The 20,096-nt window shown below is 28.7% G+C and overlaps 1 protein-coding gene and 1 long non-coding RNA gene across 2 annotated transcripts in view; one reads left to right on the top strand and one right to left on the bottom strand.

Annotated features, from left to right (window-relative positions):
- The window catches only part of Lgr1 (Leucine-rich repeat-containing G protein-coupled receptor 1), a 63,535-nt gene extending 46,252 nt beyond the window's left edge, over positions 1 to 17,283 (bottom strand). Inside the window, exon 1 of the mRNA XM_065508475.1 lies at positions 16,600 to 17,283. Within this exon, the coding sequence (XP_065364547.1) occupies positions 16,600 to 17,205 (606 nt within the window). The 5' untranslated portion in view covers positions 17,206 to 17,283. The remainder of the gene's footprint in view (positions 1 to 16,599) is intronic.
- Positions 10,616 to 11,494, top strand: LOC135961623 (uncharacterized). Its single transcript, XR_010576611.1, has 5 exons — positions 10,616 to 10,682; positions 10,742 to 10,774; positions 10,843 to 10,875; positions 10,939 to 11,111; positions 11,346 to 11,494. It is a non-coding gene; the product is annotated as an uncharacterized LOC135961623 (long non-coding RNA).
- Positions 17,284 to 20,096: the final 2,813 nt, after the last annotated feature.

Raw genomic sequence — 20,096 nt, 5'->3', positions numbered from 1 at the left:
TTAACGTGTTTCAGGCCACTTGAACAAAAAATTTAGGAAAAAAATTAACATATTTCGAGAAAAATTAAAATAAAAGCTAATTTTTATTTAAAATATGTCCGTATTTACTTCTGTATGAGTTTTTGTCTTCGTAGGATACCGTTAACCTATTCGCAGGTATGGCCAAAAAAAATTATTTTTTTTAACGGCTGTTTCAAATCTCCATTTTCAAATTTTTAAAAATTTTGTTAAACAAATTTCAGAATTTTTTGATCATCACATTGGGATTTATTGAGATCAAAATAGGGAATAAAAATATGAAAAAATTATGTCAATACCTCTTCCAGTTTTTCCGTACCTGGGATTTAAATTTTGCGATTTTCAAGAAAAACTATTTTTTTGTCCATATTTAGGCGAATGAGCCCAATTTCCTTAATGTTATAAATTTTAATTAAAACCTATTCATAATATTATAGTTCCTGTAATTTTAAATATGGTCTGAAAGTTTTACTAAAATCGGAAAACGATAACCTTAAATCGTGAAGGTCAAAGGTCAAATTTTTCAATATTTGGAATTTCTAAAGAAAATATAGCGAAATGTTATATAATTTTGGGCCGATTTTAATGAGACTTGAGGAAAGTATAACTTAAAGTCCAGAATTTAAAATAACGGCACAAAAATGGAATTTAACTCTTAGCAGCACTTGGGGTCCAAATTACCCTCAACATTTAAAATCACGAAAAACACAGCCATTTTGACCCCAAGTGCTCTTAAAGGATTAAATCCATTTTTGCACTGTTGTTGTAAATGTTAGACCCCAATGTATATTTGGCTCAAGTTTCATTAAAATCGGACCAAAAATATATAACATTTCGCTATCTTTTCTTTAGAAATTCCAAATATTGAAAAATTTGAACTTTGACCTTCACGATTTAAGGTTATCGTTTTCCGATTTTAGTAAAACTTTCAGACCATATTTAAAATTACAAGGACTATAATATTATGAATAGGTTTTACTTAAAATTTATAACATTAAGGAAATTGGGCTCATTCGCCTAAATATGGACAAAAAAATAGTTTTTCTTGAAAATCGCAAAATTTAAATCGCAGGTACGGAAAAACTGGAAGAGGTATTGACATAATTTTTTCATATTTTTATTCCATATTTTGATCTCAATAAATCCCAATGTGATGATCAAAAAATTCTGAAATTTGTTTAACAAAATTTTTAAAAATTTGAAAATGGAGATTTGAAACAGCCGTTAAAAAAAATAATTTTTTTTGGCCATACCTGCGAATAGGTTAACGGTATCCTACGAAGACAAAAACTCGTACACAAGTAAATACGGATATATTTTAAATAAAAAGTTGCTTTTATTTTAAATTTTCTTGAAATATGTTAATTTTTTTTCTAAATTTTATGTTCAAGTGGCCTGAAACACGTTAATGGTCTGGCGAATTTGTAATAACTTTAACATTTTTTAACCAAATTTTGTCATTTATATCTCATTACAACGATAATTGCGTACACATTTCGATTCTTTTGCATTCAATTGCAAAAGTATTTATTTAGTAGCAAAATTTTTAAAATATCTGAAAAATTTGCATTTTTCCCGAATTTTGGCGATAATACAGTTTTTGGGTCATTTTGACCCAAAGGAGATGCAGGGTTAACTTCCAAAAAAATTTTTTTAATGTAATATTCATTAATATAAATAAATCTATACATTTCTAGAAAACAATGCAGAAATTTAACGAGTTTCACCTATTTATTCCATATAAATAGTATAATTTTGCATATATCTGAACTTTGACCTCGATGCGCGTCCAGAAATCGTTGCCCGATTTGGCTCAAATTTTCAGCACTTGACATTTAGGCCTAGTGTCACAATATTCCACCCGGCACTCTTTGAAATCTAAGAAAAAAAAATCGGCTGTCACTCTAATATGTATGTGTCAAATAGAAAAAGAAGTGTTTAAAAATAATGCCTAAGTCCAAAGTTATATGCATTTTAATTTAAAACATTTTAAAAAGCCGATTTTTCGCTAATTTTTTGGGAAAAAAAACTTTTTTCTTTTTAAGTTATCGCAAAAAAATTCTAAGAGGATGTATAAGGAATTTATACTTTCTGAAAGCTAAGTTTTCATAAAATATTTTAATTGAAAAAAAATTTAGGGCAAAAATTCTCAAATCGCATATTCGATATCAAAATATAGTAACCGATTTTAGATGGCCCAATATGCTTTTAATTATTTTGTAAAGTGTTCCGATAACTTAGACTCTGGTAAGGGATTTTTAAAGAATTTTTTGGGAATTGCGGGATTGCCATTCCATTCTATATTCCATTTTGAATAGAAAATTTTACATAACTGTGAAATTTCATTAAAAACTATTCATAAATTAAAATTTTATTTCAATTCGAAAAATTTTTGTCTATGCAAAAATTCAATAAAAAACTTTTTTTGTCATATTTTTCAATAAAGTATTCCAGGAATATTTATTTGTCAAAAGTTAATAAATATTTTTGAAAAATAGACAAATAGCTTGAACGAAATTATATTATATCGCATCATAACATTTTTAATTTTATATATAAATTTCAAAATAATCAAAAAAACCTTCTCCTGTAAAATTTGTGTTTTGTCGCTTACGATAATTTGGGGCTAAGGGCTCGATATGATTTTCATACAAATTGCTGCTACTCAGTTTTCATACGAAAACGTATTAATTAACCAATAAGCATTTTGGCTGGAATTTAAGTATAAAAAATGGATGTGTGATACAAAATATGCATCTGTGATATGAAAATTTTAAACAGTTTTGAGTGGACCATCTTCACTCTAATGTATACATGCATATATAGTTGACCTTGTCAAGAAAACTGCTTCCTGTAAACCTTTTTTTGTTTAACACATTTTTTGTTTTCAATTCATAATAAAATTATATTGACTACAAAGAAATCACTAATTAACAGCAACTACTCAAGTACTACTCGAACTACATACGAGTACTTAAACACTATATGCATCACAAGAGTGTAATTAAATGTAAAATTTAATTGAATGTAATTTTATGTTCAAAGTGGGTAAAAACATCATTTACAATAGGGTGTTGTTGAGAATTTTTTATCTAATTGAAAGGAGTGCGAGTAATTATTAATTTTCCATAAAGACATAAAATGCTTATGAAATCGTGTGAAAAATATATTCGTATTAAGTGAATTAGTACTATTAAGAGTTAGGTCAAAAAAGCTTAGGTGAAGAATTTGACAAATAAATCGAGGAAATCGCGTTTTTGTTTATATCACAGCTATTTGTGGTTTGATTTTTTCGATTTTAAATAGCAATCTAAGTTGGTTTATAGCGAATATATTGATGTATCAATCATGTATGTAAGTTATTTGGTCGATTTGGAAAATTGATTTCAACATACAGACGGACATTGCTATATCGACTTCGCTATCTATAATTATCCAGAATATATAAACTTCATGGGGTCGAAAATGAAAAATTTGAAAATTACAAACGAAATGAAAAACACTTGCCACACACTATGAACTAAAATATATTTTGTAGTTAGGCTGAATAGCTTTTACTTTCAAAGGTTTATTAAACAAAATTTCCATATAATTTCGTTTTATAAACCTCTAATAAAATACAAATTTATGTATGCAACTAAAGGAATCTTTCTTTACAATAATTACTATTTTATACCTTTATATATTAAATTTCTATGTGGTAGTCTTTATATTACAACAAAAAAAATCATAACCACTATAATTTGTGGTGTTAATAGGAGTCATATACACAAACCGCAAGTAATATTGCGTTTTGAAATTAAATCAAAAAAGCAGATATTTATATCACTTAAGGTATTTATAGACTGCAATACTGAGTATTAATATTTGTCAAAAACTCAAGTATCATAATACAATTTCATCGTCTAAACCATTGTAGAATTAGCAAGGTACAATTATTAGAAAGTATGTTCTCAATTATACATTCCCTATAACGTCAAACAAAAGAAAATTAAAAAAATATAAAAGGAAATGCCAAAAAAAAATAATTGAATTTAAATTTTTATTACAAAAATTTACTAACCATTGAAGAAAAACTATATTTTTTTAATAAGTGTGTACAATTTCAGTTAAAACGTAACAAATTTAAAAAATATCGCGGAAACAAATTAAAAAAAAGTAAAGTGATTAAATACATAGTTTGACGTTTTAGGGGTGAACATTGGAAACTCTCTCTAATAATTGTACCTGGTAACTGATTGTACCATGGTCTAAACAAAATTTGTATTAGATTTTCAAAAAATACAAATGATTTTTTTGATTTACTGTCGGTATTGAAAATTTGTTTAAAACAATTCAAAAACTTTTTATTTTCATATGTATCGGGTATGTGTTTATAAAAACAAATAAGGCAAACAAAAATCTAAAGAAAATATAAAATAAAAATAAAGTAAAAATATCAATCAACAAACAAATAAAATATTTGTGATACTATCGTGTAAACAAGAAATGTATTTTTCGAAACGATTTCTTGACATACCTAAAGATTTCAATAATATTTTAAATTTGAAAAGTGTTGATACTCAGTATTGCCGTCTATAAATACCTTTACAAATAGAAAGTGAAAATAAAACTAAGATTAAATGAAGCCGATATTTTACTCAAAATCATTTGAAACTTTTGAATAAAATCTTAAGACAAGTTTTTACTATTTTCAAAAAATTAAATCAATAACTAATTATTTCACTTGGCCATTGTTAGATATGATCTTTTCCCAACTTTCTGGCAACATATGAATTCCGAGCCAAAAGAACTGCTCACATTTTGAGGCTAAAAACAAATCAAGCCAATATAGGATACTTTGTTCCAAACTGAAGCGTATCCCAGAGAGAGCATTCTGCATCGATCGAACAATAGTAGTCGGACTGGGCGGTTGAAGCAAAACTTCCCCACCACTTCATTCTAAATACTTTTGAATAGGTATTGCAACATTTGGCCTAGCGTTGTCATGATGGAATATTACAGTTTCATATATGGCAGCATATTCTGTACATTTTTCGGTCAATGCTCGCTTCAAACCAGAGCTGTAAAAGGTAATTTCTTTAAAAAGTACTTTTTCAAAAGGCACTTTCTTTAAAAAGCATTTTTCAAAAGATACTTTCTTTAAAAAGTACTTCTTCAAAGGGTACTTCCTTTAAAAAGTACTTTTTCAAAATGTACTTTCTTTAAAAAGTACTTTTTTAAAAGGTACTTTCTTTAAAATGTACTTTTTCAAAAGATACTTTCTTCATGGCATGTATGGCAGCATATTCTGTGCATTTTTCAATTCTCGCTTCAAACCAGAGCTGTAAAAGGTACTTTATTTAAAAAGTACTTTTTCAACAGGTACTTTCTTTAAAAAGTACTTCTTCAAAAGGTACTTCCATTAAAAAGAACTTTTTCAAAAGGTACTTAATTTAAAAAGTACTTTTTCAATAAGTTCTTTCTTTAAAAAGTACTTTTTCAATAGGTACATTTTTTAAAAAGTACTTTTTTAAAAGGTACTTTTTTGATTTTAATTCGTTACGAATTAGATAAATTTTGAACTAATTCTTTCCACCCCAAAAAAGAATTGAATGAAATTTGAATCAATTCAAACGAATTAGGCAGAAATGAATTTCAATTCCTTTCCAATTAAAATTAATTTGTAAAAATGAGTTGCAATTCGTTATCAATTCAAATGAATCTATAAAATGAATTCCAATTCATTTCCAATTCGTTTGAATTGCGCTACCTGACAATTCCAGTATATCATGGAAATTTCAAATCTAAGAATTTTTTTTGTCTTTGTACTATATACAAAACGAGAGTAATTCTTGCTGTTTTTTACATAAAAAATTAGTTGAATAACAAAACGATAGTAAAGCTTAATGTATATTTACTTACAAACTAAATTTCAATTTCAATTAATTGAATTCCAATGAGTTGGAAATGAATTGCAATTCATTGTTCTAATTCATTTGAATGAATACAAAATCGAATTGCAATTTATTCAAGAAATTCATTTGACAAATATGAATTGCAATTCATTTCTACTCAATTCATTTGAATTGACGAACATTTCTTTCAATTAATTTTTTTGTATGAAAAGAATTAATTAAAAATTTGCTAATTAAGTGCATGAATGATTCGCGAATTAATTCAAAAATTAATGATTCCTTTGCAGCTCTGCTTCAAACGAATGAGTTGCATTCGTTGCAAATTTCCTGTGATAGTCTGGTCAGATTACAGCAGCTCATAATAGATAGGACCCTTTTGCTCCCACTAACTACAGAGAATTACCTAAGCGACATGGATATTTGGCTTTGTTGTTGTTTCGTCTGGTTGGATGAGCTTCACATACGATATCTAACGATTTATTCGTCGCAATTCGGTGCAAAAATTTATTTATTTTAAATCGTTGAAATATCATTTCGGACATGCAAAATCGCATTTCAAGGTTATTCGGCTTCAATTCGTATGGTACCCAATTTCCTAGCTTTTTAATTAATCCTGCTGTTCGCGAACGTTTTGAAATTGCTGCTTGAGTAGTTCCGAATGATTTTGCAACTCTTGTTGAGTCTTGGGAACTTGGTCTTGGTCTTTAAACTATTTTGGCTAGCCTGGGCGATCTTTGACTTGCGTGTCAAAATCATCACTTGGGAACCCATCAAACCATCTCTGGTCCGTTGAAACTATGGAACATATCCACCATAAGCTTTGATGAGCAATCAGTGTGCATCAGCTGCAGTTTTTTTTTTTCAAATTAAAGCAGTAAAGTAACACTTTCCTCATATGAAGATTTGTTGGAACAAAATTCATATAAATCATTACAGTGACCACAATATTTTTTTCATTTTTTTTGGACAAAATTTTCAGTATTTAGTTTATTAGGGTCATTTAGCAAAATTAGGGCCACCTTAGTATGTATATTTAGGTAACGTAGGCGAACTTTATGATTTATGTACTAATAAATTCGTACTTTTGTAACCATTTGCTTGTACATAAACTCTTGTACAAACAAGAATTTAGACTAATATACATTTTTAGGCTTTTTCAAAGCATTTCATAATAAAACCAACTACTTTTGTCAGCAGCCAAATAATCCTGATTTTTTTTTTTTGCCAACAAACAACACAATTCTCATAACAGCTGTTCCACAAATATCACATCAACTTTTACAAATCAAACTCTTAGAGCACAGGTTGAGTATGTTTTCCTAGAACTGCTTTCAAGTAGCTGCCAGCTAAATACGTTTCTTACAAAATCCATTAAATACCAAATAGCAGACCTTGAAAAAAAATCCCTTCAAAATTATTCAAAGGATTTAAGCTTTATCGATTTGCTAAGTGAGTTGTTTTCTGTTTATACCTTCAATACTTTCCAGCTGAGACATTTCATTACAGCAGCTGTCAACATTGACAAATTTCTGGTATTTGGCATGAGAGATTAAAAAAAAAATCACAAATAACCCGCAGAAAACTACATTATTTTTAAGGAGTGAAGCATGTTTCACTTTGTAAAAGTATTGAGACAACACTAAAATTGCTTTAATTTAAATAGCCTTTAAAATATTATTTTACTTTATTTGCTGTTACAACAATGTTTTGTAAGTACAAATAACTATTTGCTTAAATAAGTGATTACGCTTATTTAGAAAAAAATTTAATAAATTTAACTCTTCTAAGTAGACGTATGTTTTTTCAGTTGATATTAAAGCTAAAACCAGAAACCAATTTATATTGTGAGAAATAGTTTTACAGTTTAAATATGAAAAGCAATAAACCGTAGATTAATTAAAGTACTTAGCAATTAGCAGGAATATTAAGTTCAAAGAGGAATAATTCAATGAATACATAAGAAATTATTTATGTTTATTCATAATAATTCTTAGAAGAAATATTCATTTTAATATGTATGTTAATTTTAAACAATGAATCTTTAATTATTGGAAGTAAATGGTTAAAAATAATAGGATTTAGAAAATTTTAAATCTCAATAAGATCCCAGTAAAAAAATAATGGAAGTGCATCTTTACATATGACATTTTAATCACATCTAAAGTTGCAAATGAATCTTTTCTACCTCTGAGGATGTGATTTTAAATATGGGTATTTGACACTGAATTATAAATATTTCGTTGATGTAATTGTTTCCTATATTTTTTGAATTTTATAAAATTTATTAAAACCTGTAAAAATTGGTATACAAACAATTTTTAATCATTAAAATTAATCAACCATTGTTTCATATATTTATGTTTTGTAATGTACATATTTTATTTACTTTTTATAAAATTAAAAAAACACAAAAGTTGAATTTGTTTACATTCAGACAGCTGATTAGTGTTGTTATTATTTATGATTTATATTATGGTTACTAATTAAAGTTGTTAACACAAGTACCCATACATTAAGTACTATTAATAACAATTTGTAATAATATGTAATTTAAACCCGTTTAGAATTGTTAATAATTAAACATATTTTTATTTTGCAAATAAAACAATTATTTTCCTAAACATGTAAGTCAATAAAATATTATTTTGTTCAGTGGTTCGACTACTCGTTCTTGTACGAAACCGAGTAACCGCAACTATTAATTTGAATGCCTTCATCACTACAAAAACGACGCGCAAATTCACATAAAAAATTTAAACACAAAACTGAATAAGTCGTGAAAAAGTGAAAAAATAATAAAAAATTTATTTATTTGTATAAAAATCTCAGGTAAGTTTAATATGAGTTCAAAAAGATCTTTCAAAAGAAAGATCCAGAGTGAAAAAACTCGCCTTAACAAAATTTTAAATGCTTCAATCACTCAAACTCCAATTGAAACTCAATTAATGTCCCACAGTTGGAAATAAATGAGGAGTATAATTGTATACAGGAATCGCCACAAACCTTAAGGCAGAAGCTCGCGGGTTGGTTTATACAATATAACCCATCAGTAGAATGTTGCAACAGCCTCCTTAAAAAGCCGAAAATATGGATGTACCCATTAGTGTTGGTGGCCTCATAAAAGAAAAAAAACAATGTTTAGAGAGAACCGTCGCACCAGGAAAGTACATCCATATCGGCTTAGAAAATCAACTGTTAAAAGCAAAGGAGTTGTTGTTGCAACATTCCAATGATGAGATATTATTGGATATTGGCATTGATGGCTTGCCACTGTACAAAAGCTCTGCGATAGGATTATGGCCGATTCTAGCAAAAGTTGTTGATCAGCCCCAAATAGACGTATTTTTGGTAGGAACGTATATTGGCAAAAACCAAGCCAATAAACGTCAATACCTTCCTTCACAGCTTCATAGAAGAATTGAAATCATTAAAGGTAGATTTTAAAGTAAATGAAAGGAGCTTTAGGATTAACACCAGGGCCTTTATTTGCGACACCCCCACAAGATTATTTATTTGCGGCACAAAGAGCCACAATGCCTTAAATGGATGCCATATGTGTCGCCAAATTGGTGTCCGAATTGGGCACCACACAGTCTATTCAGATTCTGTGGGCCCAAGACTTAGATTTTAAAAATAAAATTGATAGTTCTTTTCATAAGGATCTTAATTTGGAAATTGGGTATGATCTAGAAGATGCAGGAATTGGAATGATCACACAGTTCCCGTTAGACTGTATGCATCTTCTAGATCTAGGTGTGACAAAAAAAATATTGACGCTTTTATTTAATAATAAAAGCAATCAAAAAATACAAAAATTTACCAGATCAGAAATTTCTAGTAAACTTATTTCATTTGTTCCTTTTATAACATCTGAGTTTGCCAGGAGACCAAGATTACTTGACGAAATGGCAAGATGGAAGGCTGTTGAATATAGGCAAATAGCTCTTTATACTGGCATAGTGTTGTTACGAGATTTTGTCGATTCTGATTTTTATGAACATTTCTGTTTATTTTTTGTCGGATACAGAATATTTGTTGGTGCTGAAATATACAACGAAAACTTGTCTTATACCACTGTTAAAGATATGTTTGAACTTTTTGTAAAAACTTTTCAAAATTTTATGGTGAACAAAATCGTTCATACAATATTCATAACGTTTTACATGTGTCAGATTGTTATGAAAATTTTGGCAATTTAATGAATATTTCGGCTTACGAATTTGAAAACTTTTTACAAAAATTAAAACGATGTATTAAAATGCCCCGACATATAGGAAAACAAATTTTCAATAAATTTTCAGAAAAATCGATAGTTTTACCAAAAGACGTTAGGAATATTAAAAAATATAAAAATGGGGAAGTAAAATCTGTTTACACAAATGATTTCACATTCAAATCAAAATTCCCAGATAACATATGTTCCATTAATAATACCACATATATAACAATAACCAAAATTTTTGAAAATGGATATTGTTATGGAAAAAAATTTGTAAATATAAAAAGTTTTTTTGAATATCCTATAAATTCTCTGGATATTGGTATTGCTTTCAGCGAAAACTGGGAATTAGATAAAATTGAAACCAAATTTTGCATAAACGATTTAAAAAAAATCCAGTTACTTCCCTATAAGGAAGGTTCTGTATTAATTCCGCTGATTTAATAAAAAATATTTTTTTTAGGATTCAAAACAATGAAGAAAGTCATTTAATGAAGATCAATCCGACATATATCGGAAGATAAATACGAAACTTGATCTGCTTACTGGTAAGTGTTCAGAATTATTTTATATTTTATTTTACTAATAATATTTTTTTTTTTTTTAGAAAACAATGAACTATTAAAAAAACAACTTAAAGGTAGATAGACATAGATAATTTTCATTATATATTTTCTTTTAATATGTGCACACGTGTGTTTTTTTCAGAAAATAATGATATTTTTAAAAAACAGCTAAATGGTATACAATTTTATTTTCCTTCTCAAATAAATGCAAAATTATAATTATTTTAAATTATTATAGAAATTCGAAATCAAAATGCATTGATTCTAGATGCCCTAAGTGAAAATAACGTTGCATTAAAAGATTTCTTAAAAGATAGAAATCCAAAATACATAAAAACTTTTCCAATAAATAGAATCGAAGAGTTGAATGACTTTGAGCGAAATATTAACGAGAGCAACGAAAAGGAATATGTAAGTATATATCATTAATGGTTAATATAAATTCAAGTCTATAATCTAGACTATAGATTAGACTATAAACTAAACTACAGACTAGTCTATAGACTAAACTATAGGCTAGCATAACCAATAGATTTGTTTATGGACTAATTTATAGACAAGAATATAAACAAATATATATACCAGACTTGTTATGTAATACTTCGCAGAAGCTTATAAATATTTTTTTTTCATTATATTATTCAGATTTCATCTATAAGAGCAATAGCCGGACAAAGAGGACTAAAAAAAGGCCTTACAGACATTTTGTCTCACAAATTGTTGGTTGACTTTAATGTGGAAGGAAGTCATAATAAACAGAGACTTCTAAATTACCCAAAATTTGTTAATATACTATTTCGTAAGTATTTAATTATAATTTAATTTACAAAATTAATATTAAATTATTTCATTATTGTTTTTCCGAAGGAACTTATGATGAGAAAATCTTTTAAGAATACGTTAAGAGACGCTTTAAAGTTGGCTAAAAATAGATTTTTTAAAGAAAAAAAATCTATAGAAAAGGCAAAAATATCTATAGACTCCCCCAAAGATGGCGATTCGGAAAAGGTCTTGCAACTCACAGACAATGAGTTGGTATTAAAATACCCCTCAATTTTTTAGTTCTCAACAATTATTTTTTTTATTTAATTAAATATTGAATTTGCTTTATTTTGTACCTGTTTTTTAGTTTTAAAAAATATTATATTAAATATAATTAAATTATTCATATTTCTTACTTATCAACAATTTGTTTTGTATATATTCAAATATTGAATTAAATTTATTTTATTTATCCTATTGAATATGTACCTCCAATTGAATATGTACCTGTTTTTTTTATTGAATGAAAGCCCTTAATTTTAATAAACATTAAATTATTTATAATTAAATAATTTATATAATTGCAACTAATTAAACGAAAACTAAAATATGTTTTCTTTTAATTAAATTGTGATTATCACACTTTATTAATTTTAATGAATTTTAGGTTTTAAAATGCTAAATTTTATAACTACATTAAAATCAATTCATAAATGCTCAATTACATCACTTTTTTTCTATTATTTATATTTCCATCCAAGATGCCAAAAAATATAGGTATCCACTACCTACATTAAAATAACACCTTAAAATCGAAATTTAATCGCATCGAAAGCATCGAATTTATTAAGTAAACTGTTGTCAAAAATGAACAACATCCCTCCAATGACAAGCTAATGTAAAATTCATAGCTTTTTCACCAAAATTGGAAGTACATCAAGCATGCTATTTGTTGTGAAAATTCTGCATCTTCTTCCTCACTTTTTTTGCTGGGATATGTTAAATTTAATAACAGACGCCACACAGTAGTGTCTATCGGTAAAAATTTGGTAATCAATCTGTATCTTTTGAACTACAGATCCGTCCGTCCGGCTAGTCGGCTGGCTGCCTGTCCATGTAAACCTTGTGCGCAAAATATAGGTTGCAATTTTGAAGATATTTCGATAAAATTTGGTACATACAATTATTTCGGTGATTGTATGTATGTGATAAATGTTTAACTCATATATATATCTACACAAATTTCACTCCAAATAAGTTTTATATATATGGAAATCATGTCATGATCGGTCCATATTAATCATAGCTCCCATATAAAGCCTTCTTCCAAAAATAACTTAAACGACCATAAATCTTTTAAAAATGTTGGTATATACATAAGATTCAACACAAATAACTTCCATATAGATATAAATAACACGACCTAAATTTATGGTGATCGGTCCATAATTAGTAATAGCTCCCATATAAGGTCCGTTTCTGAAAATCACTTTAATGAGCAAAAATCTCTTCAAAATATTGGTATACACATACAATTCAACACGACTAACTATTTACATGATTAGGGTAGCTATTTATATGATTGGGGTAACTATAATATGGTTAATTAATGATTCACATGATGTAAATAGTTACAATCATGTAAATAGTTACTGTGACTATAATATAGTTAAAAAAAACTTGTAACAATATTGAAATGGTTACAGTAAACATGCATAACTATATTTTTTCTCTGCGTGTACATAGTATCTGTCATTTATTATATCTGTCATTTATTAGAGAAACAAAATTACTCAAAATAATCATACATACGAGTGTTGATTTTGGTTGCACATACGAGTGTTGATTTTGGTCTACTAATACATTCTCACCACTTAGGTTACTGAAAACTGAGTGAGGTCTTTGACAGGAGAGTTGCATATTCTATGGTATAAACAACAAAGTTTTTTTTTTTGCTTCGAAAATGTCGAATTTTGTGCAAACAAAGCGTCCTATGTTTTCCTTTACTTCTTTAATTCTAAAAAAAAGTGCCCCTGAAGCACCCGCATTGCTCACCAAAGCTTATGGCGAATGTGTTTAATCGTTTTCAACGTGCGAGAGAAAGTTTGTTCGGTTCAGAAGTGTTGATTTTGACACGGAAGACAAAGATCGCCTAGGCCATCCAAAAAAGTTAGAAGACCAAGAATTTTGAGCATTTGACTCCATGAAGATTGTTGGGTGCTAGGTACTCAAGCAGCAATTTCAAAATGTTTGCGATCAATCGGATTGATCCAAAAGCATGGAAAATTGAGTACCATACGAATTGAAGAGGAGAGACCTTGAAAGACAATTTTGTATTTCCAAAATGTGGCTTGAATGAAAATCATTTTTGCATCGAATCATGTGGTTCTCGGCTAATCAGCAGAATCACTGAAATCTGACCAGACCATCGCAGCATTGGTCGAAAAACGCCCAGAATATGCGGCTAGACATGGAACTGCAATATTCCATCATTACAATACTCGACCACATATTGCAATACCTTTAAAAACTATTTAGAATGAAGTGGTTGGGAAGTTTTTCCCCACCCGCTATGTAGTCCAGACCGTGCCCCGTCCGACTACTACATGTTGCGGTCGATGCAGAACGCAATCTCGACATTTTTGACATTTTTTGCAAATATGCAAATTGGCATAGAGCATTAAAAAATATGAAAAACCAGGGTATTATTTTTTCGCGGTTGTTAAAAAAGTACACGCACCAAATGCAATACAGTTTTTCATGAAATATTTTCAATTATTTTAAAATACAATATATTTTATTCTAATAATAAATGCGGAAATACTTTAAAAGATAATTTTTAAATAAGGGAAGTATCCCTCACATTTATTTATATAATTTTTCAGAGAAAAAAAAAATGTTGATTTATTTTAGAAAAAATAATTATTTTTATTGAAGTTAGGAGGGTATGGTTTATTACGAGTGTTTCCTTTTTTACAATTAATAGGATTAAAATTCAATTTTATTTGAATTAGAATTAGATAAGTAGGGGGAGTTTTAGTTAAATTAGTATGTTTACGTCAAACTGATTTAAAGGCTTTAATTGCGTATTCTTCAGTAGCTCATATAGGAATTGTATTAGCTGGGTCAATAACTTTAACTTATATAGGAATTTGTGGGTCTTATTCTTTAATAATTGTATTTAATTTAAAAATTTCGCCAAAATTAGTTATTTCCCTAATGAGCAGTTCTTATTTTGCCAGAATGATGGGGAAAAGTCAAAGGTCATAAACATTGTGAAAGCCGCAAAAATTCGCGGAATTTACTTCGGTTCCATTGTGCACTGTTTCCCTAAAAATGGACGGACTGTATAAATGGACGTGCCATCTACCATACAAAGTAAATAGTGATTTTCGAATATCTGAAGAACTATAATTATGACAATCTTACAATTTTATACGAATTAATTTCTTATCACTGCATGGGAGGTACCGGAACAAGGGGTTTATTTGTATGGGAGTAAATAGTTATTTTCGAATATCTGGAGTATTATAATTGTGAAAGTCTTCAATCTTCATATAATTCTAATTCCTTATCACTGCATGAAGTTCAACCAAAAATGGGAGGGATCGGACTGGGGTTGAGTCACATGCCATACAAACTTAATATTTATTTCTAAAGATTTTGAGAACTATAATTACGAAATTCTTCAAACTTTGTCCTTCGTATGAATGAATAAGTTGCCTGCCTGAGAACCTCGTTTGGGTTATCATATTTGTCCACCAAACAATTTTCGACTTTTTGAACACTAATTTTGATAATAAAGTTTTAACATTTGGGCGTGCTGCTCAATCGTGTAACTTGCCTAGATGATTTAATATCGGGGGGTAAATAACCAAATATCAGATTTGACAGACTTATTGGAAAATCGCATATAAATGGATTTTGTTTATAAATTGTTAATAGACTATTTTAGTTGTTAGCTTAGTGTGAAAACGTAGTGTGAAAACATTTCGAATTTTTTGAGATTTATTACATTTTCTTATAAATATTATGTATTTTTTAGTGGACTTACTAGTTCTAACTCTGATATTTGATTTAAAGACTCTATTGTCACTAAAATTTCTCTCAAAAGGCAATATTTTTGATATAAATATCCGAGATCATAATACATTTCAAAATGATAAAATTTTTTGGTTAAAATTAAACGAATAATCTAAAAATTCATATAATATAACTAATAACATATTAGTAATCAATTCCATTTGACTGAGATAATTTGACTGAGAAAAAAAAATGGACTTAACAAGCCACAAACTGGACTTAGCTCTATTGTATATCACTGTATAACAATGATAAAACACGAAATAATTGTAAACGTTATTTAGGAAAACTGTGGATTTTTTTCTCATTTTCCAACATTTTACATTAAAATCTCAATTTTCATAAAATAAATATACAATTTCAATTTAATGAAACTCTAAAACATTTAATTAAATGAAATTTAGTAATCTGTACACTCAAGTAAAAACTTTAAAAGTGTAATAATAACTCTATGGAAATTATTTACAGCAGACCATGTAACAAACAAAAATCATATGTAATTAAAAAAAAAAACTTTTAAAATGCATTTCTGCAATGTGGTTTCCACAAAAACCAAATTAAAAATTTTATTTATTTATGAGTATTTATCGTTAATTATGATGCTGTTAAACAGCTTACGGCATGCATCTGGATTTTCGTGCACACTTTTGCATAATAATAAGTAAAAGTGCTATTTATTCAGCTGTGCTGAATATAATTATACCCTTTGTTAACGATATAAAACGATTTTAAGAGAAAAGAACATTTTTTGGTTTTTTAAATCAACACGAAACTCAAAATAAAAAGTACAATCTCTAAACCTTACACGGGATTGCTTAAATTTTCTGCTTTTGGTTTTAGATAACGGAGAACAATTTTACAAATTGGGAGCTCGGAAAATACAAAAAGTGACAGATAAGGGCCACCCTAATAACCACTCCTGATGAAAGGTATTAAAATCAATTATGAAAAATACATTGATTATCAGCAGGGATTTAGGTAACAAAAAGAGGAAAGCCCTTACAGAAGAATACTCAATTTATCATTTATTTATTTTTATTTATTTTTAACTTACCAAACTCGTTGCATTCCAACAGCAGCACTTCCAACCTCTTACCGATGATGAATGCTGAAAAGCACCTCTAGAAATGATCTCATCGGCTTCATTGTTTTTCATAACACCAGCCCCTGTATTTGCTAATGACTGTGCAAATTGACCACTATTATTGGATGGTGCTATTATTGTGGTTACATTGCTGCTGCTAGTAGTAGCAGTATTATTTGCAGCTGTTACTGCTGCTGTTGTGGCATTGTATATGTGATGACCATTGAAACCATATTGATTATCATAGCAATTACTTAATTTGGCACTGTACTCCATGGAGGCCTGTGAGTGGCAACAATAGCAGACGAGCAGCAAAAGAAAGCGTAACATTTGATAGGCGGGCATTTGTAATTGTTGCTGCATTTTGGGAATTTTGGCCAAACAATAGTTTTGATGTTGCTGGTGATAGAAATGTCGATGATGTTGGCGTTGTTGTTTCTGATGTTGTCGTTGATGTTGTTGCTGTTGTTGCTGCCGTTTGTAAAAATAATAATACTGATGATGTTGCCACATGTTACTATTTACAGGCAGCGACTGTAATTCCTGTTGCTGTTTCTTTTGCTTTAGACTAGACATTTGTGTTACAAAAATAACAAAATGAAAGGAAAGTGTTTTTTGTGTTTGTGTGGGTTTTCTTACACAAAAGTGCAATTGAGTTTATTTTATTCTCTCTTTTATATCCGGTATCTTTTGAATTTGAATTCGATTTAGTAGTGTCGTTGGCCCATCATTCACTCGCACACATTCGTCACTTTATCTCTAGGTAAATTATATGCACTCCCACACCTTCTTACACTTTGTGATGCACTTCCTCCTTCACTTACTTACACTCTATATTGGTTTGTTGTCCTTTCTAAAGTACATTTCAACTTTTATTGGATTAGTTGTTCTAGAAAATACTTTATGGAGCCATAATACACGATGCATTATGTTGCCACTTTAGGGTTTATTATCTTTAATATTATTTATTTCCTCTGTGTTTTTATTTTAGTTTCCAAAGAGCAACAAGAAAAAAGCACTGTAAAGAAAAGAAAATTTTATGTTAAAAAAAAAACGTTTCCCAGACGAGTAGAATATATTTGTAGTAAAAAAATATTTGGCTGTGTCGAATCTTATATACCCTTTACCCAAGTATGGTAATAAAATTTGTTTTGTGAAAAAAAACTCGGGTTAAAAAATATTTTTCTCTATTTTAACCCATTGTAGGTCCGAATTACTATGGCGTTATAAACGTCGTTTGAAAGGTCTTTGAAATATCTATCATTAGATTTCTATATTGTCTACATTAATGACTTCGTCATATATAGATCAAAAAATAGGTAAAATATCGAGGTAGTCGAATTTTGTGCACATATCTCATCCATTTGTTTACCGATTTTCTCGACTATACCGGATATACAAGGGTAGGTCAAGAAGTCCTTGGCTTTTTGAATGAAACACAGATTTTTGGATAAAAAATTATTTTAGTTTTCAACATAGTCTCTTTTGATTTCTATGCACTTTGTCCAACGTTTCTCCAATTTTTTTATCACTTCCAATAATATAATTTCTCGAGGTCATCAAAATATGTATTTTTGTGAGCTAATTTGGGGCCTAAATCCGGACTTTTCGGGTCATGGACTTTTGCCATGGAAACTGTACATGCGTGTAACCTTTGGTGCAGCCGATTGTGAACAAATACGGCAGCTATCTTGTGGAAAGCTTTCTTATACTCAAGTGATCATTCAAAGATGTAACCACTGAGCCATTTAGATGCCTCTCTCGCACTTTCAAGCTCCGATCAGCCAACACCATATTGTAATTTTTTTTTACATTTTTTCGTGTAAAGAGACCTCAACTGGGCGACCAGAATATTCAGCATCTTCCCTACTTGCACGACCACAACGAAATTCACGAAACCACCTTTTTACCATTGTAATTGATGGTGCAGAGTTTCTATATAGGAACTGGATTTAGATGCCTTCGTTCTTGTGGCAAATTTCAACGAATTAGTTTTGAAATTGCGACCTTTAGTTTGATTTAGATGAACAGAAGGACGGACACCGCTTAATCGACTCAGAAAGTGATCCTGAACCGATTGATATACCTTAAGATTAGTGTTGGAACAATATTTTTGAACGTTACAAACATCAGCACTAACCTAAAACACACTCCTATGGTGGTGTAGGGTATAAAAAATAAATTTAATAAAAAATAAATCTCAATAAAAAGTTTTTCCTTTTGCTTTAAGGCTTAAAAATATTTAAGTTGAAGGATGTTGTCACTAGTATGGGGTAAAGGTAATTTCTTAGTTTGGATGACTAGAAATAAAAATTTGATTTACATTTTAAATGCCTGGATGGAAAAATACATTTTTTACAAGGTAAAAGGACTTTACCCCTTTCAAATAAATATCACAAAATACCATTTCCCAAAGAAAACAAGCAATATATGAAAAAACGTTAAAGTTTTTGAAAGAGGCCAAGTTTTCTGACGCTTCTGAAGAATAAGTATAAGTTATTTATATAAGTATTTGATATTGGTGAAAACCTCAGGACTTGGAGATTGATATTCTAGTAAAATTAATAATTTTAAAAATTTTTCGGATATCATTTAGCTTAAAAACTAAAAAAAAATTATAATATGCTAATTTTCAATGTAGAAAAATATAAAATTTGAATTAAAGTAACATTTTAACGGTAAAAGATATCATAAAAATATTTGGAACTAATATAGATCTAAATGTTTTTAAATCATTAACATTATAATTGTTGCTCTTCTTTGTTTTCAAATACCAAAATTCATAAAACGGGAAAAATGTGTTCCAAAAACTTTGTTTTATTAGATAAGTGCCCACTGTGACTTTACTTACAGTGTGATAGTAAAAGTAAACTTTATACGTATTTAAAAAACAAATAGGTCTATAGAAATATGAAGTCCCTTTGAGGATTGATGCTTTGAGTTTTTAGAATTTTATAATCTAACCTACATTTTATTTTTTTTAATTGGTCAAGTTTGTATAGGACTGGGGGATCTATGTCCTCTTAAATAAGCCATATTTTATTTAACAAACTTATTCATTAAGTTCTCTTTCAGGACCGTGTATAATTTATATATAGTCCTAAAGAAAATATTCGTCTATAAAGGACAAATTATAGGGAACTTTTTGGAAAAAAACCTTCAAAATGTTTCAGCTTTGCATGCGTGTAACTTTTAATAGGGACGAGATAGATGTTATTAAGTTGTTTTTGATTCATTCAGAATTTTATCGAAAATATAGTTGATATTTTGAATAAAATATCGATCCTCCGTAGGCAAAATTAAAAAAAAATAAAAAAAACTTAAATATCTCTTGAACTAAAAGAGATAAACTCCATTAATTTCTTTACAGATCATCTCAAGGACTATTTGTATTTTAAATTTCAGCTCATTCGTATAGATTTCATTTCAATAGATTTACGTCAATTTTTTAAAAACTTATGAGACCC

The sequence above is a fragment of the Calliphora vicina genome, chromosome 1, assembly GCF_958450345.1.
Source record: "Calliphora vicina chromosome 1, idCalVici1.1, whole genome shotgun sequence".
Classification (NCBI taxonomy): Eukaryota; Metazoa; Arthropoda; class Insecta; order Diptera; family Calliphoridae; genus Calliphora; species Calliphora vicina.
This window is presented reverse-complemented; position numbering and strand designations above follow the sequence as displayed.